The following is a 27,158-nucleotide window of genomic DNA, read 5'->3' on the forward strand; positions in this document are numbered from 1 at the left end:
AAATGACAGAGAAAACAACGAGTATTCATCATTTTTCCCACCAGAGAAGTAATGAGCATGCTGTGAAATTATCAGGTAGCCAGTTTAAGAGAGAACTATTTTTTGCCATTAATACATTTGCTTGCTGCAAGATATTGCAGGCATAGTTTTGGGTATTCCTGGTCTTAAAAAAAAGACTTCAAACCAATCCATGGTGGTTAGGTCGGTGCTGGCTGTGACATACTGGGGTACAATGCCTGGCTCCCAAATTCCTGAGCTGCCGACTGCTCAGAGGCAGCAGGGGATACAAAGGGAAGGAGCACCTCACCCTCATGCAGATTTTTGTAATTTTTCCCCTAAATTCACCTTACTGGCCTGTGTAAGAGAGAGCATCCTGGGCTGGCAAGCACCCAGCTGTATCTGCACGGATGTTTATGTCCTTACATGGGGACATACCTGTAACATGGTTTGGCTGTGCTGCTCACACAAATGGCTGAAAGCCACCCATTCCTCAGGTGATCCCAGCCCAAGGGGAGCTGCAGGAGGAGGACACCTTCACCACAGCCTTGGAAAGCGACTTGCTCGTCAGCAGCAGCCCTTTAGACTTCCTACACAGTGCCAACACAAGTCCTTCAGAGAGTGTGCAGGAGGTGTACTCACTACCCCGTCCCATCCCCATCCCAGGACAGGGGTGAAGTCCTCACTAAGTGATGTTCTCTGGGGATGATTGCCAACTGCTGTCCCCCAGAAGGACGTGATGCCAATAGCCAGCAAAGGTGCAAGAGGAGGTCTCCCTTCCCACAAGGACCTATGCTTTGGGAGTGGCCTGACCTAGCCACCATTTTGTGGATGCACACCAGGGAAAGTCCCCAACCTCCGTCCTCCAGCTCCACGTGACACTGCAGCAAAAGCAGCCTGGCACACAGCAGTCAAGTCCTCCTCCTTTCTAGCCAAAGTAGGAAGAAAAAGAGTTAAAGGCGTGAGAGCATGGTGAGAGGAGGGACTCAGGAAGCGCAGGCTGGAAAAAGAGCATAGACTTGCTGTGATAACTTGGGGACCCAAACAGGATGTCGCAAGGAGGCCAAATGCCCACGCTGTTCCCACACCCTGATGCGATGCTGTCCAGGCTCCTGCGTTCCCCCAGAGGTTTGTCTTTATTTTTAACAAGTGCAAAAAAATCCCTAAGGCAACACTGTACTGACAAATATAAATGACTCAGCTGGAGATAGACTGGCTGAGTAAGCCCCAAGACTAATTTTCCCTCTAGCTGTCCTGCTCTCGGAGGTAATCTCATACCTTCACAATAGCGAGATCAAGACAAAATACATCTCTGGGCTGTCTGCTGGGCTGGGTCAACAAAACACTTTGCATCTCCCAGCAGCTTCAAAAACTATTGAAAGGCAGGACATTTTTCTCTTAGTCCACCTATAACCCTAAATAAAACTTTGCTACTTCAAGTAATGAAAAAGTACTGTCAAAATCAATCAAACCAGTCCTGCAATTAATATTCTACTAGCAACCGTAAAGATGATTGGAATATCAATATCCTTAGGAGCCCCACATAAAGACGGACTACTTTCCAAAAAAAGCTCTTCTTGAGTAAATAGAGGAAATTTGCAAAAGCCCAACTATTGGAAACTTGCTTCAATTTAAGAGCTGCACAAATAAGGAAGAGTCTCCTGAGATCTTTCGATTAGAAGTTCAGAGCACTCAACCTGCCAACTGGGATGTCACCTTCCCAACAGTCTATTAGGAGGACACATGAAAAAAATTTACAAAATCCTATTCACCAGCAAAGGTACCTATCTGAAGAGTGCATCTGTTTTCACACAATTAAAATCTTACTTGTTTGTCTCCTAAGCATTCAAACAAAAGCCAGAATGTTTTAAAATGTATATGCATAAATCAAATCCATACATTACTTATGTTTGCATATTTGTAACAAGAATAAAATTGTCAAAATGATTTTTTCTTCTGAAGACTTGTCCAAAGAACCCTGAAGTCAATGAAAAGACTCTGCTTTCTACATAAACTTTCTTTATTTTTAATCTCCTTCAGTCTTTGTATATTCAAAAGAAACTACCTGATCATCTGCTAAAGATGCAAACAAAGAACCATTCTTAGAATAAATAAAGTATGAAGCGCACAAATACCCATATGCCCAACTTTGGCCTTCAATTAATACTGCCTTAGTAATATGCTGCTTTAATGGAGACATTCTCCCCATTTTTTTCAGCAACTGAGATACTGGAGGGGGAGAGGAAATAAGTAGAAAACACCATTGCTCTGAATAAGAGGACAGTTTTCTTAGCCAGCTTGTAACAGACTCAATCCTCAAACGTGGGTGTATATCCCTTTAAACTGCACTTTTTGTAGGTTTGTGAAAGGCATAGATGACTACATATTTAGTATGAAGCAAATATAGAACAGAAATAGCAAGAAAATTCATAACTTAAAGCATAGAGCCAAAATAGTAGGTGCTTTAAGCAGTTCAACTTCTGAGTAATTCTTTTAAAAATAAAAACCCAGCTCCAATGCATTTGTGCAAGCAACTTAAACTCCAGAGGCTTCTTGGTTCACTACTCATGTCTAAGTGTCAAGGAGGCGATGAGGGCTTGCTGCGATGAGGACGTTGCACCAGGCAACACGTAGGAGAGGGAACCAGAAAAACATACAAACAGCGGTGACCCAGAAGACATGAAAGCAGAGAGAAAAGGCAAACAGAGAATTGTTGGGCTCCTCTTGCATATGGATGAAGGCTCACTTCACTGAGTATTTCACAGATGCAGACAGACCAAATGAAGAAGACGGTGTGCTGGCCTGATTGCATGCCCTTACCGCCAAACTCTCTGGGCACCAGCTTCATCTATTTTGCAAAGAACATGTTTTGGCTCCTTTTTGTTTTCTACGCTATTTCCTGTTCACCCTTTCTACTGCTTTGGTTTGTGAAGCCAAAACCTCTGATCAAGCACCAGATTAAGCAAACGCACATTAGAAAAGCATTCTTTATTTCTGCATTTGAACAAAGCTGACATTTCACACACATTCCTAATACCGATCAGCTAAAAGGGTTTATAGGGCAGATCTGCTCCCCCCAGGCTATTCGTACCCGTATTACTACATCTTTAAGCCAGGACAGGATGGATTGTAGATATTTAAACAGCAAAATTAATTAACTAAACATAACTACTTCCTTTGAAGCTTGATGGTAAAAATTTCCATTTATCTATTTTTATGTGTGAATTGGAAACACTTGTGAAACTTGGTATTCTTCTGTCATGGAAATGAAGAATGGTCTTTTCAAGTATAAATCATCAGAAATCCTGAACTGAAGTGAGGGCCACTAGCTTCACTCTGGCAGGTCCCCCAGATTAGATGGCAGATGACTCCTCATCTCTAATTTCTGTTGGGTTCAGAGAAGTATTTTTACTTTCTCAGACACTTCTCTGTATAAAGAGTACATTTACCACCTCTCCACCTGCACCTTCATTTAAGGAGGAGATTTCTAGATTTATCAGCAGGAGTCAACATCAACCTTTACAAAGGTTTCAATATTGGACACTTTTATTAGCTTGCTTACCACAAAACTAAAAGTTTCAAATTGCTATGGCACACAAAATGCTACTTTCTGAGGTCCATACTGTTCCTCCAGGAAGATTACTGGTGTAAAGAGGGCTGACGCTTTTGCCGAAATAACTTAAGGCAAACTTCATGCCTCAATTCCTTTCCAGATTCAGCTTGCTTAATTTCAAGAAAAATTTTAAAAATGTTTTGAGTCTCAAACTCACATTTTGTGCCTCCTGCAAATTGTGCCACAACCCTTCATTGTGGCAAGAAATACACCAAATCCTCCCAGACATCCTCTGGCCTGTGCAAAACCATGTTTCATTGGTCAACTTTCAACAGCTTTATCCCCTCCGAGCAGCTGAGACTCGGGTTTGACCCCATTAAAGCTGAGACCTGGGTTTGCCCCCACTGAAGCTGAGACCTGGGTGTGCCCCACCACTAAAACTGGGTGAGGAGTTTCTGTAACTCAGGCACAAAGTTCACAAGCCAAGAAAGGCTTTGCCAAAGAGCCGCTCCTCCTCTAGCAAAGGGCACAGATCCTGGTCAGCCCAAGTCACTTTTCAGGGAGGGTTCAGCTTCAGGAAAGCAAAGAAACAAAGATTTGTATCAAAAATTTCTGCCTAGGTACCTGGTCTTGGTGCTAGCTTAAAGGGGAAAGGAAAAACAAAAAAAAGCAAAGTTTAAGGGAAAAGGAAGGATGACAGAGAAAAATGTGTGTGAGGTCTAGAGAAATTACTCTGCAGAGCCAGGTAAAGGAGTCTGGAAAAGCAAGAGCAACTACAGGAACACTCGTAGAGATACAGCATGAAAGATTTGATGCTTACACACAAAAGAAAAGAAAAGGAAAGGAAAAAAATCATCTTTATGGGTGCATCAAGCACAACTATACAGTCTGGTCCTTTACCTTCACCCTGTGCCACTCTCTCCGTCCTGGTGTCACCAGCATCACCACCCCACAGCATCTCTGAACAAAGGGGACGCTGGTAGCTCACACCGGCCACTGGGGACCAGACAGAGGAGAAGGTGGTGAGGAGAGAGACGAAGGGAAAACAAGGTGATTTTGCCAAATCAAGTGTTAAGATAAACTGACACAGTGTCACAGTTCACCTGCTCTACACCCAGAGCTCCCTGAAGGTTTTCTGAGTGCCTCCACTGTGTACTTTCTCGTGGGCACTCAGCCTAACGCTGCTTAGACATATTTAAAAGGTAACCTGAAGCCCAGGAGCTCATGTAGCCGTGGTGATCTCCAGTCTTGCTGCCTTCACTGTTGGCTGTGTCTTCACAGCCAGTTTCTTGCCAGTTTCTTGCTGAGACTTCCTCTGAAGAGGCCTGATGCAGTTCAGTCCTCTCCTGAAGGGGAAGTTTTGGTGCATATTTCTCAAAAAAAATGATAAAATAGCACGGAAGGAGACATGTGAGGTGTCACAGTTCATCTGCCCACACCATGAATTCGGAGAGATGCCATCTGGGCTATTGGCAGTGAGGGCTTTCCACGGCCACCCTATTCTAGTGTTTTTTTGTCATGTCTATTAATTCAAATAACCCCCAAAAAAAGGAGTTAGTCACTGTTTCAGACAAAAGGGTTCTTATTTCTCGTACTTTCCCAGAATTTGAAAGTTTCAGATAAAATGACATTATTCTAAAACATATCAGTTAAGGGGAAAGAAAAATAACCCACCAAACCAGAACAATGTATTAGTACATGAAGACTGCTGCTGCCACTGAAAGCAAGGGGCTCAGTGGCTGCTCACAAACCATGCCTTCCAGCCGCAGGCTGAGACTCGTTAGCATGTAAATGTGCTTTCTCTAGCAGGTTTAAGAAGTGCCAGGCCAAGTTCTCGGTCCTAGTCCTATCCATGAGTCACTGTTTTCCACCCCCTCAGCTGTGCTAAGGGCACTATATTGAGGAAGAAACTATAAAAGGGATCTTATGAACAAGCCCAAGTCCAAGGGACGCAGTCAGGTGCCATTCAGTAACTCTGACCACAAAGCAAGTGGGGCTGGAGGCAGCAAAGGCATCAGAAGAGATGCTCAGGTAGGGAATCTTTTTCACCCTGTCGATGAAACATGAAAACACACTTCTCGTGTTCAGCTGGGCCAACGAACTCCCTGCCTGACTGCAAAAACACCTATATTCACATAAGGGACTGCTCAGGGCTGCATGGCCAGTGCAACAGCCCCATTTTATTGCTGGTTTAATTGTCTGAAGCTGACCCCTAGAAAGTCAGATAAATGCCCGACCCACGCAAAGATGAGTCAAGAACACACAGTTGGGGGTGTAAGGAGGGTGGCACCGCAGCAGCAACTATTTGTAAAAGTTTTAAGCGTAATGTAGCCACACTCCAAGTTCTTCAATGTGCAACAATTTGCCCCATATCAATACACTAAAGTCTCTCTAAGTCATGTAAAACTGCATTTCCACACTGCAGTACTGAATCTCCTGGAAGATCCAGAGCAAGGGCCTGGAAAGCAGGCTCACACTAAGGAGTTGTAAATCCTGATCAAGAAAATATAAAGCCATCCTGCAGGCTTGAGGCAGTCAGTCTTACAACCAAACCTAAGGGTCACTACCCTTTTGCATGATCTGAGAATTGAATCGAGTTCCCAAGATCCTTTCAGCGCTATCAGAGCCTGCTAATCCCAGATTTCTCTGAGATTTTTTCCCTCATATCTTTGCAGCACTTCACAATTTTCTAATTTAGCTAGTGAAGACAAGCGTCCTACAATTCTGAATTTTTTGTTTTAAATAAAATATTTTTTTCAAGAAAGCAAGTCCAAGCATTCAAACGCCTGGTAATCTGAGTAGCATTGCAAGATTAATTAATTTGTTGGAAGAGAATGCAACAGAGCAAAGTACTGGTAGAGGTGCAAAGAATCAGCACATTTAGGTTGGAGTCATCAAGACTCAGAAGGAAGACGGCATATACAATGGAAGACATAAGCAACAGGTTAAAAAAGTTAAATTGGTTACTAATAGGACAGGGACTGAATACATAAGGGAATAGTATATTTTAAAAAATCTTACATAAATAAACTAGAGCATTTGGAACGGTTGCAGAGCTCACAAAGCAACTCAAATGCTATAGCTCTGTGAAATGGGTAGCAAAGTCAATGTAATTAAATGGCCTCAAGGCAGAGCACATACAGCGTGGCCGGGTTTAGAACAGAACAAGTCAGCTAGATCCGAGACCCATGCAATCACTAAAAAAAATCACAGGAGTCTCACACTTAATGTGTGATCAGCTGCACAGCATGGATCAAATTTAGCATGGCCAGGAACTTGTAGCTTTTAAGACATGTCTATGCATGGCTAGTGAAAGCACGAACTAAGGGATTATCTTTACATAAACCCATTCACAAATAAGATACATTTATTCCATAAGCAAGGTGTATGCCAGTAAAGCTGCTGCACTTCAGATTCCCTTCCTGCCTTAATAAAAATCAGCATTTAAACAAGCACAGCTCAGGAGTCTCTGTTGAGTCTGTGCTTTGTCCCTGGGCGCTACAAGACCGGACTGTCCCTCTCCTCTCCCACTGGAGGTAGTGGCGGGTGTCTAATTTTATGGCTCTTGCTCCTCACTTCAACTGTAAGATCATCCCTCCTGCTATCAGATCGAGCCAGCCTTTGTTCAGGACAGGTACTTTTAACTTGTAATTGCAGAATTTCCCACTCCCACGCACAATCCAGGAAACAGCCTGTATGAAAGATTTATATCAATCCTTTATGCAGTAACACAAGGTTATATAAAAGCTGGGATATGCAGAATACAAAGCAGAGAAGAAGCACACTTTAACTTGTAGGTGACACAATTAACACTGGAAATTCAAGATTGTCACATAAAAGTCTAGCGCTTTCCAAAAAAAGGGGTAGGTGTGTCTTTTGTCAACTGTGGCACAATTTGCAACACTAAGAGAGATCCTGGCCCTGCTCCATCACTGAGTGTTTGAAGCTGGTTTCACCAGGGCCAGATTTCATCCATTGCATGTTGACAATAACAAGACAAGCCTCAGCATGATGGGTGCACTTTCACAACAGCTTTACACAGATCTTAAACATGAGCTGTCCCCCAAAAGCGAACTCTAATGACTCAAGCTTTCCCCTGGCCTTGCTGCCACCGAGGCAGCTGACTTGGGGACCTGGAGCATCCCAACGCACAGCATGGCCACGGGGATCAGTTGTCAGAGCTCAGGTGGAGGGGCATGAATGAGCCACAGAGGCCAGGAGGAGGGCAGGAAAGTCCCGCTCAGTTCAGGCTTCAGTTTCACATCTTGGCTTCAGGATGAAACAACCTCACTGGGTTCCTCCTCCGGCCTTAGCGAGCACTTCTCCTGCCCCATGCTGGAGTTCACCGCAACCTTCTGCCAGCACAACTGCTTTCAAGTTTTCTCTGTAAACTCCATCACAAAAAAAAAAAGCATTAGAGATGACACCTTTCCTGAAGCATACCTTTAGCCCATGTCATTTTAAAATAATCTGCTCCTGGTGTGGCATTGCATAGTCAAATCAGTGCAACCACAAAGAAGTGCACTGCAGCCCAGGGGTGGGCTTTCCTTATGCAAGTTTCTTGCCAAGGCCAACATACAATGCAATTACTTGCTAATATTCTCAAACAGTATATATACATTTTTTTATATTACTTGCAACGAAGCTATGTCACACTTTCTGCTCTTGGGATTGTATCCTTCAAAAACCCAATTCTGGAGAACGATGTAACTGAAGGAGAAGTGAGAAATAAAGAACTGAAGGAGAACTGAGAAATAAAGAACTGTCTTCGGGTCACAAAGAAAAAGCTGGAAAAACATTGTAAGGGAGGGATCTATGTCAAATAACTTTAATCACCTAAGAGATGTAGCTGGAAGCCAAATTAGTATCGCTGTAGTAAGTGAGGAGGAAGAGTGGCGTCTCCAAAGAAACACTGAGCCTGTTTCTCTCTCTGCTGGCCGTCGTGAGATCAGGGACGCTCAGCCTCACCTAAATGCCTAACCTAAGAGGAATCCTCTCTAAAGCTCTAAACACCCCCAAGAAAGGAGAAAACAAAAGCAAAATCACAAGCATCTTTCTCTGTCCATCACCCTCTAATGCTCAGACTTAGAAACTAAGATTTTGGGGATGGCAAAGGTCACTACACAATCAGTAAAAAAGCCCAGTATAAAGCCAGCAAAAGGAAACACTCAAAGATACAAGGAAGTTCATTTTATAAATAATTAAAAAAATTTAAAAAAAAAAGAGGGTAAGGGAGAATGATTTATTCTTCCAATCAAAAGACCAAACCAATTAGATAACGTTCCTTTAAAAGCAAAGACTGTATCCCATACATCACCCCTCAAACAAAGTCAAATGTCTTTTTACAGTTTGACAAGAGCCTAGATTAAGATTTCATTTCATGTGGCCTTTAGCTCTGCATCCTTGTTAAAACCCATTCCCTGTTAGCGTATCTCACAATTACTCAAGAATGTCAAAAATTTAGGAGGTAAAGTGCTCTCTTCTTCACTCTCTGAGTGCTAAAACAATGACATCCCTTTCATAGCTCTTTTTTTTTTAAAAAAAAAAAAAAAAGCCATTGCTATGATAATTCTTGATAGCAAATGAAAGTCTACCTAGAAGCCCAGGCTGCGGTCTGGTTGCAGGATTCTGCCAAGGAGCCCAGCGAGGTCTGAAACTACTAAGGTGACAGATTTCTCTGGCAGTTGTGGTACGGGGATGGTATCAGCGGGACATTTTCCTTCCTATCCCATGGGATATAATAAACATCACTGGGTGATGATAGCACCCCAGCCACAATCAGTCTCTCACTGTGCTGGCGTAGCACTCCTCTGCCCTAGAGGGAAGACCACGGCCAGGACCCCTCACACCAAGGTGTCACGAGCTCATTTCCCCTCTGTTGTTACCCCTACAGCATGAACACCAAAAACCATGACCCAGAAGCGAACATGGGAGCTAACTAGGCCTGAAAAAACATGTTTCGCTTGCCTTTATTTGCTGAAGCCCAGCCCACAATCACAGAGGAGAAGGACCAGTCTCTAACAAGTGAGCTAGAAGAACAAATAAGGGACTTTGCCTCCAGCACAAAGCTTCTTCAGCACTTGATTTCTCATCAGTATTACTAGACCTTTATAACACTGCCTTTCCTGGCAGCCAGTCACTGGGCCCACCTCTCTCAGCCCATCACCATTGCTGTAAATAAAAAGACAGAGAACATTCGGAGGTGACATACGCACCTCCTGTAGGCTCCAGCTTCACGGCTGTTCACGTCCCAAGCTTGGCTCCTTATCATTAACTGAGGTAGAAGGATCTGGAGCACAATTAGGAAACACAGAAATCAGACTATGCTCCCTACACTGTGGGTAGGGTGTGAGAAGTGTTGGCCCTGGTGATGGAAACACACCACACTTTGCTGGAGGCAATTTTAGCTCAATTAACCCCTGCATCTTACAATGTGCCAGGCTAAGTGGTGAGGACAAGCAATCCCAGCTGATGCAGCGGCTGAGCAGGACACCAATAGTTTTTAAGTGTCTTCCTCCTCCTCCTCCTCTGATGGGTAACTGAGATAAAGCTGAAGGAGCCATACCAACAACACTGGCCAAGCCCAAAACAACAGTCCCAGACATCACACCTCTCTGCTGCTGAAGGTAAGAGGTGCTGCAAGCTACACCACGCTCAGAAAAAACTGTGAATAGATCTTGGTCCCTGGGAGGTAACTCGAGTTGAACAGAGTTTACTTAAGACTAGTAAAAATAGCAAGCACTTGCTTAGTATCAGTGTAAGGCATCATACAATGGTAAAGGGTGGAATTTGACTCTACATCAACTCCACGTCTCCTCCTAAATTTCTTGAGAGCACACCTTCTGGAGTAACAAATAATGGCAGAAGTTATTACCATTTTTTGTCATAGAATCATTTAGGTTGGAAAAGACCTTTAAGATCATCAAGTCCAACTGTAAACCTAACACTGCCAAGTCCATCACTAAACCATGTACCTAAACACCACATCTACACGTCTTCTAAATACCTCATGGGATGGTGACTCCACCTCTTCCCTGGGAAGCCTGTTCCAATGCTTGACAACACTTTCAGTGAAGAAATTTTTCCTAACATCCAATCTAAACCTCCCCTGGCACAACTTTCCTCTCATCCTACTAAGTCATTGACTACTAAGTCATTGTTAACTTCTTCCCACAAGAGGTGTTCCCACTAAACACTTGAAGACTTAAGTTGCCAAAAAGCAACCAACCAGCAGCAGCTTTGCTGGGCACCGCTGCACCTCTGCACCACTTGGTGCTCCAGGGCAGTGAAGCTGCTCCAAGCATCTAACTGGAGGAGAAAACCTCTGCAGAGGAGGCAACTTGGGCAGTCTTGTGACACAGCTGAAATACCTTATGGCCGATGTTAAACTTTGGCTTATAAAGATTGGAACTGTTTAACTCCCTGCTCGACGGTTCACTCTGCAGCAGTGTTTTAACGGGGACACAGAGGAGCCACTTGTCTCTCTCCTGCTGACGGAAAAGCCACAAACAGCCGGTTGTGCTGGGTCAGAACCCATTTTGCCCATTCCTTCCGAAAGAAGAGGGACGTTTGTGCTGGGGACACAAAGGCCGATCTGTTCAGAGCTGGCCGCCATCCCCCTGCCTGGCTCCCACCACTGGCCTGACACAGGCTGGCGTCCAAGGGGGAAGGGTAAAAACGCAAATGCTGTCCTATTTCCCCAAAGACTGTTCCTAGCAAATGTCATTATTTCAAAACGTTGCACTTTGAGAATACTTGTGTTAAGTGCTCACGAAAAATTTTGACTGTGTAAATTGGAGTTTAATTTGTATATTCAACATTGCCGCTCTTTAAAAAGAAGTTAAACATGGCTATATTTTTTCCAGTGGAAAAAGCTATGATCTGCAAAATGGTTCTTCTCTCCTTGGCAATCACTACCATTTGCTTGTTTGTTTTGGTGCTGCGTAGGTTGGGAGGGAGGAATGATAATAAAAACATGAACACTTTTTCTCCTCACCTTGAACAGTGACAGGCTTAACAGCAAGCAGCTTTATATAGTGCAATCAGCACTCGTGTGCCCACAGGAGAGCAAAAACAAAATCATGGGTCTTCATCTTCCATAGCCTTACCCAAACTTAGCTTCAGTGCAATATATTAAGACATCGGATGTATGCAGAGGACACCTGGATCTATGTAGTTACAGGACTGAGGCATAGAGAGAGGAGCCCCCCCCCCCACTAAACTGCAGCCTACACACACACTGCAGAGAACTGGAGAGGGCATTCTGCCTGTCCTTGCTCCCTGCCCACCCCGCCTCAGCCTGCGAAGCAGAGTATCTTCATATTTTGTTATTTTCCTATATTGTTATTATACAATATTTATTTAAGGGCTGAAGAGATGGTGTGACCTAACTTTGCTCTGTAAGCACTTCCAGGGAGTACCTGTGCACAGGAGCCGTGGATCCAGCAGGCAGCCATGAGGAAGGCTGGCCCGAGGGGGGCTGCCAGTGCCCCTCGCACTTCAGTCCCCTCTGCCACCTCCCATACTGGACAGGGACATGGTAGGAGGTGGTGCTGCGACACAAGCAAACCGCCCCCCAGAGGAAGGTGAGGCTGACAGGCCCTCTTCAGCCTTCTTGGCCTCTGCAGCTCATACAAATCTTCAGCAGGACTATTTAGAGAGCTCAGGCTGCACCATGAGGGGCCTTCAGCCAGAAGTGAACCCCAGAGGAGCTGATGCCAGGGGCACTGCAGCTTGAGGGGCCCGTTGGATTAGACTCACATTATTCTTTTCCTAGCATTTATCAAGAAAGAAATGTTCAAAAAGCCTGCAGTTATCATTGCAGAGCTGCATCTCACTTGACTTTTCTGAATCAGTTATTGTACTTTAACTGGGTACTCTTCACATAATATTGTAAGATCCTTCTTTGCAACACTTTGAAAGCTATGATTACAGGTTTAAAATTAGAGGTTAGTTTCAACTCACTGTATTTTTTAATGATGTCTGTATTTAAAAGGAGAAAAAACCACAAGGTCATTGGGTTGCATTGCAGGCCTGGAGATCTCCAGGCTCCTGCACTAACCTGAATTCTCCCAAGACCTTGGACACGAATTATGGCGGGCTTGCAGTTTATGTACAGTCTTGTGATGATACCAATTCTCTCACTTTTTAATCACCCTCAAACTGTGGTTGCAACTTTGCACTTCTTCAGAGATAAGGAAAACCATCAGGCTTGGCTGTTAGCCAGGTGGCCATCAGGGGCTGATGGAGCCTGCCCGGACACGGCGTTCAACCCAAGCAGGGATCTGCCGGCGTTCAGACACACAGAGCAGCCAGCCGGGACAAAGTCAGCAAGCTAACATTTTGATTATGCAATTACTTGTTAAGCTACAACTGCAGGTTTTCCTGCATAATCAGGCTGATAGACATCAAACTTTTTTCTGATGTTGCCTCGCATCCTAAATGATGCAGTCGGAAGCCAGAAAGGAGGCGAATGATAGCCAGAAAATTCAGGGGGGAGAAGAGCGTTGTGTTGTTGGGTCAGGGGGAAGACACGCAGAGGCTTTGGGCTTGGTGTACTCTGCACACCCAGAACATCTCTGATTGTCACAGACTGACATTATACACTGCAATTGCTCCAAGGTAGCAGCAATTTCTCTGATTTCTCCTGGAGAACCATCTACGCGTTGACAGTGCTACAGAGAGGGCAGGAGGGCACTTATAAACCTCCTGTTCAACAGGAAAGAGGTCAAATTTCTGCTGGGTGCAGCTTTTTGGAGAAAAACATAACTCTACAAACCAGCCTTCACCTGAAACTACATTTTTGTTGTCTCCAAAAACAATGACTGCTTCCTGCTCCCGTTAAACATTCTTTTTAGTGTGTCTCTGCTGTTGGAGGGGTCAGAGTTTAGCTCTGAACCAGAAAGAAAATCTGAAACATCCTTTAGAAAGCTGTTGATACAGTTATCTGTCACTCTAGAATTTAAGAGAAACCTTGCAGGTTTGCAGAAGTAACATTTTGATGCTTTTCTAGTTTGAGACATGGACCCACAGCTCAGGCACAGATCCAACTGCGCTGAATTACTCAACCTTTGTGATTAGCACTGAACAGTAGATTAAGAAATAACGATTGTTTAATCAATTATTATTGCACAAAATGACTGAACTCAGAGACCGAAGTGCTGCCACATCTGTTTTACAATGCTTTCGCTCATGGGGCTTTGGGGGAGAGGGAAGGGAGGAAGGACAAGCCAAAAGGGTTGCAGAGGGGGAGTATGGAGTCAGGGTTGCTGAGCACAGTAAAGCTGCGTTTTAACACGGAGCCTCAACTGAAAAGCTCACAAGCAAGTCTTTTCAGCCACGCAGGAAGCCAGTGAAGTGAGTCAACACTCAGTAAGGACCAAAGATCTGTCCATATTATTTTAAAGGAGAATTAATGCAGTAGGTATCAGAGACAGGATAAAGCTGCATCGGCATTTTTCTTTTCCCCCATCAGTGATTTATGTCAATATTGCGTGCTAAAAAATATCCTCATTCCACTGAAATCAATGGGAAAATTCATGACAACTTGAACTAGAGGCAGCTTTTGCTCTCCCACCTTCTGCTCCCTGTTCACTCTCCTTTCTCAGCACTCTCTAGCAGACAGTAGGTTGTCTCCACCAGCCTGGCTATTGCCTGCTCGCTGCTGGCGGCTCGGCCGCAGCCAGCTGGACACTGATGGTGGGGTCTAGGTGGAGAACACAGACCCTGAGAAAAACTAAAATTGCAGGTGCAGCCTCCTGTGAAGTACTCCAGCAAATGAATCAAACCAGACTCCTTCAGTGCAGGTATAATCAAGACTCTATTTATTTCCATTTTCATGGAACAATTAACTTAATCTACATAGCACTGACAACAAACAAATTCTGTCTTGGATACAAGCAAATGCATGTAGAACACACGTGCAAGTTCACGGTGTACACTCGATACGTGTACCCACTTGTACCTTGTGCCCATGTAATATTGCTGATAGACATTTATAGCTGTGTCCACACCAGGGCTAGGTCCGCTTTGAAATTAAACAGCTACGTTTAAAGGCATTCCTAAACCAACATCACCCAATGCAATAGTGAACAGAAAAAAAGCAAAGGGAAAATAAAAGAATAATTCATTGCATATTCCCCCCCCAAAATGATTTCCCACCCTTTATGGTTTCATGAACACTTTTTGATTCCTTCATATACGTACAGTTCTACACAAAGCAAAAGCCAAAAAGGTAGCGGGCCAATTTAGTTTACAGTTGCATTGAGGGGGCATATAAATTACACCTAGAAGAGCTATTTTAGGCAAGTTTTAGAGACTCAAGAAGTTTCTTCCTCATTTCTCTCTGTACTCAAGGCTTCTACTGTCTGTTTCACAGAAACAAGGAAGTGTACCCCCAGAACTATGACTAACTGAAAAGATCAAACGTAAATGTCTTTTGGGAATTCATATAATGTATCACTTATGACTTCTCCACTGGAAGCGTATCTGTCTTGGCTCATACCAAATATACATCCTTATCCACTCCATACAATGGGTGTATTGATAGAAAAGTAACAGAACAAAGTGATTAAGGAGAACAGCATGTCCAAAGTTTCCAAAGAACAGGATAAATACCAGCACTTACAGAAATGAAGTACATATCTTACAAAATGGGAAAAAAAACCACTGCATTGAGTTGGTCAAAACTTTTTGGCCATGAAAATTTCCTGTTGATAAACATGACATGATTACAAAGATTTTCAACGAGGAGAAGGTACGTTGGGTAATTCTCTGCTATTCCACATAGAAAATTCTATTTAGAAACGTTTTTAAATGCAAGTTCAAGTCAGCCTTTTGAAAGCAAATTGGTTTCCTTTTAAATATAAAATGTCATTTCAAATTAAAACATCATAAAGATTCCCACAGAAACTTGTGTGTTTTCAAGTCAACCCTTCCTTTCCTCCCTCGAAAACAAAAAGGTGTTTGTTCCTCAATATTTTTTTAAGAGTGTGAACCTTGAAACTTTTCTAGTGTCTTAATACTATTTATGCACATGGACAGAAAGGTCTGGCAGTACTTGAATAGCATTAAATACCAAGCATTAAGTACTCAAGCATTAAATACCAACATTTCAAGGTATGCCTAGGAGAAAAGTTCAATGTATATATTAAACAAGATCAACACAAAATGGTCTTAGCATAGCAGTCCTTACACAGGCGAAGCCCAGAATCAATTTAAGTTTATTTTTGTTGGGTGAAATTTATAATATGCCCAGACTCACTGTTTATTTCCTCAAAGCTTCATAGACAAAGTGCTGCTCTTTTGATAGTCTATCCCACATGTTTATTAAAATAGATATAACACAGCGAAAGGAAGACGTAAAACTGACAGAGGATCATTTTTAGTTTCAGGGATATTTTATACGTCATCTCTTAGAACTTCAAATTATGGCTTTCCTTAATGGAGCCTTTCAGGCTTGATTTTAATGTGTTAAGTGGAAATTCCACTAGTTTGTTACTGCAGTGTTTTCTTTATGACCTGCCCTCATACATCACTTAGGTCTGGCTTATTTATAGAGACAGCCATTCACTGAATGGACCAGGAATCTTTTAAAACTAGTTGCTTTCACTTGCATTCTTCCTGAATGAAAATGCTGTTTTCTTTTATTGCCTTTTTGGAAGGACACTTCTCCAGTGTTCCACAAACACGAAGAAAACTGAAGCTACTATGAGATTTTTTACCTTTTTTAAGGCAGAAATACAGATTTCCTCCCCAGGGATAGACAACAGCCGTGTCTATAAACACCTCGGCATCAGCCTGCAACCCAACTGCTACCCCTGCAAAGAAGTGGGCAGCAGAAGCCATGAGAGCAACAGAGGCTTCAAGCAGATTAGCTGTAGCACCTTGAGGTTTGTCAGCAGGTTTAAGTGTTGCTTGTGTCTCTCCCTGCCAGCATGCTCAGGACTTCCTCAGCTGTTTGAAGAATTTGAGCTATGTTAACACTTTGATCGGCCATTTACTTGAGCATCTAGAATCTAGACAGGTTTAATTTAGGCAAAGCACAGTAATAACACCTGGAGCTCTTTACAAAGAGCCTGCTGTCATCATCCAAGTCATTCCACCTTGAAGCTTGCTCCCCTTCTCTTGCAGTAAGCACATCTTCCTGACTTTATTCCAGCCACAACCCCTGCTCTGGAAGAGGCCTTCCAGGTGTGTTGATACCTAAAGCCTCTCCATGCAGTGTTGAGCCAGGACAGCCCACTACAATGCCCTCGCATTGGAAAGACCTGACGGGTAACATGGGCATCAGCTTAGCCTCTCCAGACCTGGCAAAGCCCCAGCAGCCTAAAGCTGGTACAATCATGCTGGCCTCAAGCACATTTGATGGTCAAGTCACAAACACGGAATGCCTGTTGATGGGGCTGTTCATTACAGAAGTATGTATATAAATACATCTTACGGTGCGTGTCTCTGTGCCTAGGTGCGTATTTACACAGTAGGTAATCCTACAAGAATCCTGCTGGTTCTCTGGAGACACCCTTCCATCCTAGCCACACATCACTGATGGAGGCTGTGTACCAGGAGAGTTGACCACTGCATGAGACAGGACAAATAAATTAAAAGGGGCAGATAGTTACCGAGGATAATGTGTTCTTTGGGAAACAATGGTAATTTGGAAGCCTTTTTTCCTGTCCACAGCATCCCCAACAAAACAACAAATCCCACAAAACAACAACCTCCCCCTCCCCGAAATCAACCAAAAAATCCCCACAAAGAATTCAAGCAGTGAGTACTGAAGGCAAATCCTCTCACCTCATTCCTGGAAAATACTCCTGAACATCCAATAATTAAATCCCTCCTTTGGCTTCATGTCAGCAAGAGAAGGATCCCGCTGGCTCCTGCCCGGCAAGAGTAAGACCAATGGGAAGCTGCCTGCTACAAGGGAAATCACGTCTGCCGCTGCTGTCCTGCCAGCCCCGCTACCATCTCAGTCCTTCCAGGCTGCTTCCCAGTGGCTAAAGCCCAAACTCTGGGATGTACAGATAAACTCTCACTGCCTGAGTTAAAACTACTAGCTTAAAGCAGTCTCATAAGCTACACTCTGGATAACACTAAACCCCTCCAGCATCTTCACCTTCACACAGCTGCCTCCTGCTCCCCTTGCAGAATCAGAGCCAATGGCAGTTAAAACACATGTGTTAGTACAGTAAATCATCCTGGAAACAGCTATTATTGAAATAACTCAGACAAGAGTAGAGATACGTTATTTCCGCAGTATAGCTTTCAATACTCTCTCATAACTACTTGATTATGTTAAAAGCCAAAATAGGTGTTGCACCAGCAGAATATGGCTATGGCAAATGGAACATAAAGCTTCACTAATGGCCCCATTTCCCTGAAAGGGCACATGAGGCTGATAAACAGTCCCATGAAGTCATGTTATCTGTTGGAGTAAATCAGTTAAGTTGTGCCTCCTTTGCCAGATGTGAATCTGTATTCTGATACTGCCCTTTTTAAAAAAAAAAAAAAAAAAAAAATTAAGTTATGATATGTCTCTAACTTTAAGATACTGGAAAAAAGGATCCTGTTTCTCAGATACTTACACCATACCAGGAATTTACCATTTTTTAGCATGCCATTAAGGTGAACAGAAGCTATTCACACAAATGCACATGCACAGAAGTTACTCACCTATGTGCTGCCTGAAGCAGAGTCACCACTCAAATGTCATCTTTAGACGGAAACATTCCTGAGCAGTGAGGAATAAACACAGCCACAGCCTTAGTTTTGATGACTTTTAGAGCTGTGCCAACAAGTATGACTTCCAACAGTTCAGCAAAAAGCGGCACAACATTTTTAGAAGGAGTGTGCTATGTGTTAATCACTTCTAATCAGAGACAGTTTCTCCATATCCACTGTTCTGGCTCATTTCCTTACAATTAAGAATTCCATTTTACCCAATTGCTACAATACAGATGTGCTGCTTTGGCAGTGTCCTACTCTGTCGTGCCCTTAGCATATGTGCAGTGAAAGCCATAACCAGTTCAGTAGTTCAAGTTCTAGACAGACAAAATCAAAGCCAGACCATAACAGAAGTGTACAGTAGCAGCAGTCGGAAATTCAAGTCTGCCAAAGAGTTATGCAGAAATTATGTCCCTTAATTTAATTTACATGAAGGAACGAACTTAACCCAACAGCAAGGCAATATCTAGTGGTGAGGCAAACTGAAGGACTAGTCACAGCTGATTAAACCTTTTGTAAGCAAGTTTGTTAGCTTATGTTCTAGAGAAGAGTATGTTTTGATAGCTAAGTGGATGATGGACAAACCAATTTTGTCTTTTCCGAACTTCTGCAAGCAGAGTTAGGTAAAAAATTTCTACGTCCTAGTTCCATTACTCAGTGTTGCTGGACTCTGAGATGTTGCAAGATGTTGGGTGCCACAGTTTCAATGAATCCTCCCTCTTCCAGAAGTGCAAGGCACAGAAGGCAGGGCCATTAGGCATCTTTTAAAGCATAGAGACCAAGCCTCACAGAGCAGTTTCCTTGGTCTTGCAAAATAGCAGCTGACAGCTGTCTATTTAAGAGGGTGAAGGAGGCTCATAATGCGCCTTCCAACATGTAGCATGAGCGATGAGTGGGACTCCACACTTTCTACATACCGTTTAGTATGTCACAAACTTCTCTAGCCCAAATCAGCCATGCCTCACTTCAAACATCTTCTCACTCCCTCCTCGCAGAGACTCTCCTCGAGGCATGTACCAAAACCTGCCACTCCCCTGATGTTCCTTCCCATCTCTACAATGAGTTTTGTGCCCCTGCCAAAACAGACTATTTATTCCTACTATTTAGAGTCCTAGCTCTTTCCCTATGCATGCTCTGGGCAATCCTGCTTCGTCAGGGGAGTTGGACTAGATGATCTTTATGGTCCCTTCCAACTCTAAAAAAATTCAGTGAAATTCAGTGAAATTCCCAATCTGCCACAACAGTACGATGCTCTCCCTGATCGCTCCGAGTACAGATGTCCTGGCAAAGACCCTGAGCACAGGCATGGCTTATGCTGACAGTGGTATTTTTCTCTCCTCAACATAGTTTTAAGGTTTGGAGAGGTGACATAGCTGAGCCAAGTGAAGCTCACTTCACACCAGCCGCTGTAGTGAGACCAACAAGGGGTTGGGAGGGGGTAAGAGAGATTAACCTTGCTCACCTCCACCCACCACATCAAGGCCACCAAAACCATGTTATATAGGCTACTCACAAACCCTATATGATATATAGTTAAAAGACTTTTTGCATGTTCTAGAAACACCGCTACCATCGCTTCTTCACCAACTGTTTTTCCAAGATGCTTAAAGAATTTGTTCAGACCTGGAAAGCCAGAGTGCACTGCTGGGACTGCTTCGTTCCCATCATATTTTGTTCATTTCTGTATGCTATTGCTCTCTTGAACTACTGTTTCCTCCAATTTTCCTTCTACTGAAGCAGTTGTAGCAATTCTAACAAGTAGCCATGGCAACATAATCTTGCAGAATAAAGTACAAAATAATCCTATGATCAGAAATCTAAATTAGAAAAATGGAATGGAAGTAATGTGTTCTTAAAGCTTGGAAGTAAGTGACCACTGGAACAGATTACAAATAGATATGGTAAACTCTCCAACACTTACGAACTTTCAGTGCACACAAATAGATGCTATACTTAAAAGTCAAGTTTACAGATAAATTACTACCAGGAGAAGCTCCCCACCATGTGTTGTGAAAACAGTGAGATTAGAAAAGTAAAAAAAAAAAAATATAAAATCCTTCCCAACCTATACCTGAAACCATCAACCTATTGGGATCAGCAGCTGTATTGGACTGTCCCGAATCCAAACTCTGGTTTGAATTACGGGCACTCCTCACCAGACCCCCCGGGACAGATGTGCAGTGAGAACAAACGGCGAGTTTGGTTTCTGACCCAAACCCAGCGGGCGGCAGGGATGGGGAAAGATGGTGCTGCTGGCAATCATGCGTGTGAAAATGCCTTCCTGGGAGGATGGGACTGGCCTTTAGTGGAAAGGCACCTGCCATGGCAAAATTAGGATACAAACACTGTTTCATTAACTATAGCAAAAGCCTTCAGCTTTCAATTTTACTCTGTCTAGTGGTTTAAAGATTCTTCAAAGAGTTTATACCAAGTTTTCAATTTAATTTTCCACAAAGGAATTACTGCTGGGATTTTAAGAAATGCTTTTTTTTCTAATGATACTTAACATGTAGACTCTGCATGTGCAATTGAATCCCAGATCCCTAGACATATTTAATCTTCTAAGCACCCTTAAGGACCTGGTATTAAGTCACTTCTACAGGACTTAGTATATGATTTCCAAGGTGGGTGGGTTGAGGGGGCACCCTGCACTTGATCGAAATACATCCACCAATGTGTTGCCCACAACTGCCTTATTTTCTTTACAGTAACTGAGAAAGAGGACTTGTACCAGATTTACTGCAAAGAGGATGTACTGATTCTTATCTGTGAAAGGTGATACAGACTGTCTGGACTGCTAAATTAGCCTGTAATCTAATCTAATCAATGAAAGACACATCAAGTGTTCCCACTCAAGCTTCCCCAGCAGCTGCAGGCAGCTGAAACAATCAAAACTGACATTCTGGAGGATGCTTAGACCTGGTATTCTTGAGAATAAGATTACCTGCCCCTTTCCCTTTCAATTTCACTTTCAAACTGCTGTGTGCCAAGGGCAGCTACACAGGCTAGGAGATGCAGTACGGCCTTTAAGTACAAAGCATTTCCCTAACTGCATAGTTGCTGGCACCAAAAAAAAAAAAAAGGTAAAGTGTTTTCTCCATACGTTTACTGGAAGCGTGAATAACTATGCATACGATTTGCAATCACTGAGATTTACAGCCCTGACTGTAGTAAGTAGTTATGTCACGTAGGCACTTATTAAGTGCCCTGTGCCTCATTTTTCTCCTATGCTTGCAAGAGTCATGCTTTCTTAGATAAATATTGTATTTTGTTAACACACAGAAATCTCCTGTTGTCACTACTTTACTGAAAGAAAATGAAACATAGATAAGATAGAAAAATACAGCCAACAAGTAGCCCTATTTTACACTATTTCAACATGTAATTCATACAGGCAGAATCATTTTGCTTCATCCAAAGAAAATTCTAAAAGGGGAGAATCCTTACAATTCTTACAGAAATATTATTTGGAAAATAATATATGTTACTATGGTACAGACGGCACCATGCTTATTCTTACATTGCTTTAAAGCTGTGGATTACTCCCAAGAGGGCTACAGAAGGTGACTGTAGTCCACTGTCCATATGCTAAAATTCACTATGCAGGGGGCTGCCTCTCTGTGGAAAATTTCTGCAAACCCAGAGAGGCTCCCTTGATCCGCTTCTCAAGGGAGCTGTAACCCCTGTCTTGTAATTGTGTTAATTTAACTGGGAATCACTCAAAACCAATAAAAAACTCTAGCAGCACTGAGAAGATGCACCTTTTCCCGCTACATACCTTCCACCACCACCATCAGAAGCTTGTCCACACGCATTTAACAAGTTAGGAAGTGATACAGTCTAAAAAAATATCTGCTAGCTAGCAGAAAACACACTAATGTGGTTTTTTCCCTCCACATCCACACACAGCATCACGCAGTGGGGTCCTGAAGGCTACTTCAATTTTTCATTTTTTTACTGAACACACAGAGAATACGAGTAAAGCACAACCAGCTCAGTTACAGAGCATACCAAGGGACTGCTCTCATCTAGGATGCTTCGATTAAAACAAACACCTTTTGTGTCTTGAGAGTCACTTGAATGTAATGTGCTTCACATGGCACAAGAGGGGCTGCTTGATTTTCCAAAGTGCTTATTTAAGAAGACCCAATTTAACCAAACCACAGGGAAATTATATGTACAAACACTAGCTGTCATAATTTTAGCTGCCTTCCAGGCCTGCAAATATGCATTGTACAAAGAGGCTGTCTCTTCTCTCACATTGGGAAATTCTTTGCACTCCTGAACACTGGTGAGAAGCTCCATTCTGATGTCCTGAACACCTGAGAAGCCATCCAGGGCTGACGAGCCCAACACTAGTGTTTGTCCTGCCCCGATCACTGGCTGCTTTGCTCCCCTGCACCCACGTCTAAGCCATGATGGAAAGCTCATAGGAAATTAAACCCTGCAGGCAGAAGAGGTCCATCCCTGCAGATGAGGAGAGAGCAGGATTTCTTAGGGTTCAAGCCCTTCCTCACCGTGACTTCCTTCTCCTCTTGAACCTTCTTACAGCTCTTCCTATGGCAGTGTCACCTGTTGACTTATTTCCCTTCCATTTATCAAATCCAACCTGATTTCAAGGCACCCTGGTGAACTGCCACAGATCAGACCTGTAAGACAGAACTGATTTATACAACTTTAACTTAATAGTTGGACTATGCAAGTGAGGACTGCAACAGAACGATGTCCTTCAGGGTGTAAAATGAGAGGACCGAACAACCCAGGATGTCTATTAAACTTGTTAGAGTAGGACCCATCCCACTGGGCTTTACAGCAGTGCCACCCCACACCAGCACCACGACTGCAGCTATGCCACCCCTAACCCTTCAGAAAATAACTTGTTTCCACCAGCTCAGAGACGACGATCAATGGAGCAAAAGGGACAACTGTGCAAACGAAGCATTGCCCCATCCCTTCCCTTCTTCACAGACCTTCCTCCTCCCACCACCCACCCCAGTGCCAGCCCTGCCACCCACGCATGGTGCAGCTTGGGGAGGGATTTTCCGCTCCCTTCCTCCCCGCACAGGAATGCAGGAGAGACTACTGTTTAGTGCTGAGCTGGTAAATGCCTCATCTCACTGAGCAAGCAATTTCAGCAATATAACAGACGGGCTCCAGCACTCTGCTGTTGGGTGTATTGAGCCATACTGACCTCATCGTCACTGCCGATAACCTCTAGGAAATACTCAACCATAAGACCCTTTCCAGGAACGCAGAACACATTGGGCAATACCCAGAGCCCTGCGGCACCGTAAAATGTGCCCTTCCTGCTTCACACCTTGCCGTGCCTTTGCAAATTCATCTTTCCTGGTCTGGAAGCCACAAGCAAGTCTCAGAATCTCCCTGAAAACGTAAAGGTTACATTTTGACCCTGGAAACACATACTGCTCTTGCTCTGTTAATTGGATAAAGATCCTAGAGAGAAGCTGCGCAAGGGTCTTGCCCTGCCCCAGCACAGGCTGCTTTTTGCAATATATAACTCTCTAAGAAGTCAGGAAATGGCAAATTCCTATTGTCTGAAAGGAAAATCAAGGCTTTCCCTCCTATACTTTAAAGGGGAAAAAATAACTTTTGGATTTTCCTTCCTTTAGTAATAAAAAGACCATTTTAGACTGTGCTACTGAAGAAAGAGCTTCAAAGTGGGAAATTGAATTGCAGGGAATTGTTTTAAACTGTCTGTTTACAGAAGCCATTCCCGTAGAGAGGTTCCCGGGGAAGGAGTAGCACCTCCCGGGGCAATGCTGGGACCAACTCTCCTTTTGGTTATTCTGCTGAAATAGCAAGAGAAAGGCAGGACAAAATACTGAGTTCAGTGTCAGAATATTTTAACTCGACACAGGGGTGACCACTGAAATATGCTCGCAATTTACAAGTTACAAATTCAGTCACAGAAAAAACCACTGAGGCACGTCAGCCTTCGCCGAGCAAAGAAATGCCAGAAAATAGCTGCAATGACAAAAGGAGTGAGAGAAGGATGGTGCTAAGAGTCCATGCTGAAACAGCTTCATCTTTGCTCCTATGGGAACAAAACCGAGGGATTTTTAAGACTCATCCAGCAGCAGTGTATACTGTTCAGGTGCTGTTACTGCAGGCACCACATGGACGGAGGGAGACTGCTGCAAGCACTATATACATTACTCATTACATCCCACCAAAGGTCAGCTGGTACCTGGCCTGCACCCCAGGAAACCCTTGAACTGCATAAACAGACCAGTGACAGAATTTAGATGCAACAGCCTCAAAGAGAAGTTCATATTAAGACTTCACAGATATCTTTGTAAGCAGTTCGGCTGGAACGAGATGCACTTTGGTCCCGGGAGCAGCCCGGGGCAGGCAGGGAGCATCCCCCATGCAACTGCCCTCAGCTTCTTCAGTCCTCACAGGACACTAACTCCTTCACAGTTTTCACTGATCACGTGGACAACATCAAACAGTTTCTCAGCATACGCTACTGCGGATGATATTTTCTCACCTTCCCTCCCCTTCAAACTTTTTCCATCACTTTATGTCATAGCTGGTTGTGCACCTCCTTTGCTCCTCAGAATAAGCACCAAAAAGACACACGTGAAACAATGTGTGGTACCGCAAGGGCTAGAGGGACAGCGAGGCAGGAGTGCCTGTGGCTCAGAGGAAGGTGATGGCACAGGGGAAGGCGGCGCAGCAGCATGCCTCAAATGCCACTGACCTCTGGTTAAATGAACTCGTGGGGAAGTACGCAATCACTTTATCAAACGTGCGCCAAGGGCATTTCTGAAGCTGTTCATTCTCTCAGGTGGAGCACGTAAATTAGTCCGTGTGAACAGACAAGGATGAAATGCCTGTGAACGCCTCTCTCCTCATGAACTCGCCGTCCTGGGGAACCCGGCTCTGCTTTTGCTCATGCCCTCCCCAGCATCCCACCCGTTCTGGGGGGACACCCTCCTTCCACGCCTCCTCCACATGCACCAACATCTGCTGCCTACGCCGGGCTCGGTTTCTAAGGCTACTTCTTGCAAAACTGTTCCAGTCACCCTTGAGAAAGGAAACGAAAGCCGCTGTTTGTGGGGCCGGTTAACGTGTCGGTGCGGCACCACCAGCTTCATTCAAGCCTCTTTTCCCCCCTCTTCCCTAGTCGGGAGTGGTGTGGTGGAAGGGAGCAAGGAAGAACTGAACAGCGGGAGTTTTCCCGAGTTGGCTCGGGAAAAGTCACCCAAGCCCTTCGCTTTCGGCCCGAGGGGGCTCCTGTACTCCGTTAACCCCTCCTCTCTCGGCACCCAACTCCCCCCACTTTTCTTGGGCTGAAAAACTGCCAAAGCGTCCAGGCGGCAGACCCTGCAGATCCCTCGCCCGGGCGGGGGTCGGCCAGGCTCCCACCGCCAGCACTCAGCCTGGGAGCCGACCCGCCGCCGGGACGAGACGGGGCTGCGAGGGGCAGCGGCGGCCGCCCACGGACGGGACTGCGGCGGCGGCGCCGATAAGAGGACGGAAAGTTCGAGCCCGGCTCCCCGGCAGCCGGCTTGTCCCTTCCCGAGGGTCTACGACCCTAACGCATGCCGTCGGGAGTACCGGTGCGGCTCGGGGTGTGGGGGAATAACACTCTCCCCGCTGGAAAGACGGCCGGGGCAGCGGTACGAGAAGCACGGGGGCAGCTCTTCGCACGCACCCCGGCTCGGCTCCGCCGCCTCTTTGACAGCCGAGCCGACCTGCCCCGAAGCCTCCCGCCCCGGGACGTGCTGGCGGACGTGCTGTCCCCCGTCGCCCGGTCCCCTACCTTCCAGCAGCACCTCCTTGCCGGCCCGCTTGAGCGCCTGCACCGCCTCGTCGTGGGTGGCATCCCGCAGGTCGGTGCCGTTGACGGCCAGGATGGCATCGCCCACGTAGAGGGCCTGGGTCTGGTCGGCCGCCAGCCCCTTGAAGATCTTGCTGATGAGGATGGGCATCTTGTTCTCCTTGCCCCCCTTGATGCTGATGCCCAGCCCGCCCAGCTCCTGCTTCAGCACCTTCACGCACCGCTTCTTGTTGGAGACGGCCTCGGGCACCTGCTCGGGGGGGTCGGTGAAGGCGGTGCGCACCGCCGCCGCCCCCCCGCCGCCCTCGGCCCCGCGGCACGCCGCCCCATCGCCCCCCAGCCCGTTGTGGGCCGCCCCGTCGGGGCGCTCCTCGCCGCTCAGCACCAGCGCCTCGCCGCCCAAGTTGGCCAGCACTTTGTGCCACCGCTCCCGCACCAAAACTTCCAGCCAGCCGCTGCGCTGCGCCCGGCCGCCCCCGCCGCCGCCCGCCGCCGCTACCGCCATCTTAGGAGCATGCTGGAAGCGCCGAGTGACGGCACCCCCGGCGCGGCACGGCGCGGTACGGCGGCACCGGACTTCAGCCGGGGGGCGGCGAGCTCCCGGCGCGGCGGGGTGGGGCGAGGAGCGGCGGCCGCCCCGCTCCGGGGCCGCGACGGGGCGGGCGCACCTGGCGGCGCCGCCCGATGCCGCCACGCGTGTGTGTGCGCGGAGGTGTGGGGGGTGTGTGTGGCCGGGGGTGTCCCGCCCCCTCCCACGGACACGTCGCGGGGACACGTCGTGGCTGAGCCCCGGGGCGTGATGGCATTTAGCGCTGAGGGGACCGGCCGGGAGCGGCGGTGACAGCCGCCGGCACATCCCGGTCCCGCTGCCGGGGTGCCGCAGGGCGGTGGAGGAAATCCGCGGCGCAGAAGCGCTAACGAAAAGGCAACTTTGGTTTTCCCAGAGATTTTTTTGTTATAAAGTGGATTAAAACTAATAGGTAGCAGAAAGGTGGTTAAATTTCAACAGTGTGAAAGTAGAATCCGAGTTGTTTCACAGCTTTGTAGAATGAAGGCAGCGATTGATTCTCGTGGATA

At 45.4% G+C, this 27,158-nt stretch overlaps 1 protein-coding gene across 1 annotated transcript in view; it reads right to left on the reverse strand.

Annotated features, from left to right (window-relative positions):
* SNTB1 (syntrophin beta 1) overlaps window positions 1-26,586 on the reverse strand; it is a 115,800-nt gene extending 89,214 nt beyond the window's left edge. The window contains exon 1 of the mRNA XM_074145009.1: window positions 26,064-26,586. Coding sequence (XP_074001110.1) covers window positions 26,064-26,586 — 523 coding nt within the window. The remainder of the gene's footprint in view (window positions 1-26,063) is intronic.
* Between the last annotated feature and the right edge of the window lie 572 nt (window positions 26,587-27,158).

The sequence above is a fragment of the Numenius arquata genome, chromosome 3 (assembly GCF_964106895.1).
Source record: "Numenius arquata chromosome 3, bNumArq3.hap1.1, whole genome shotgun sequence".
Taxonomy (NCBI): domain Eukaryota; kingdom Metazoa; phylum Chordata; class Aves; order Charadriiformes; family Scolopacidae; genus Numenius; species Numenius arquata.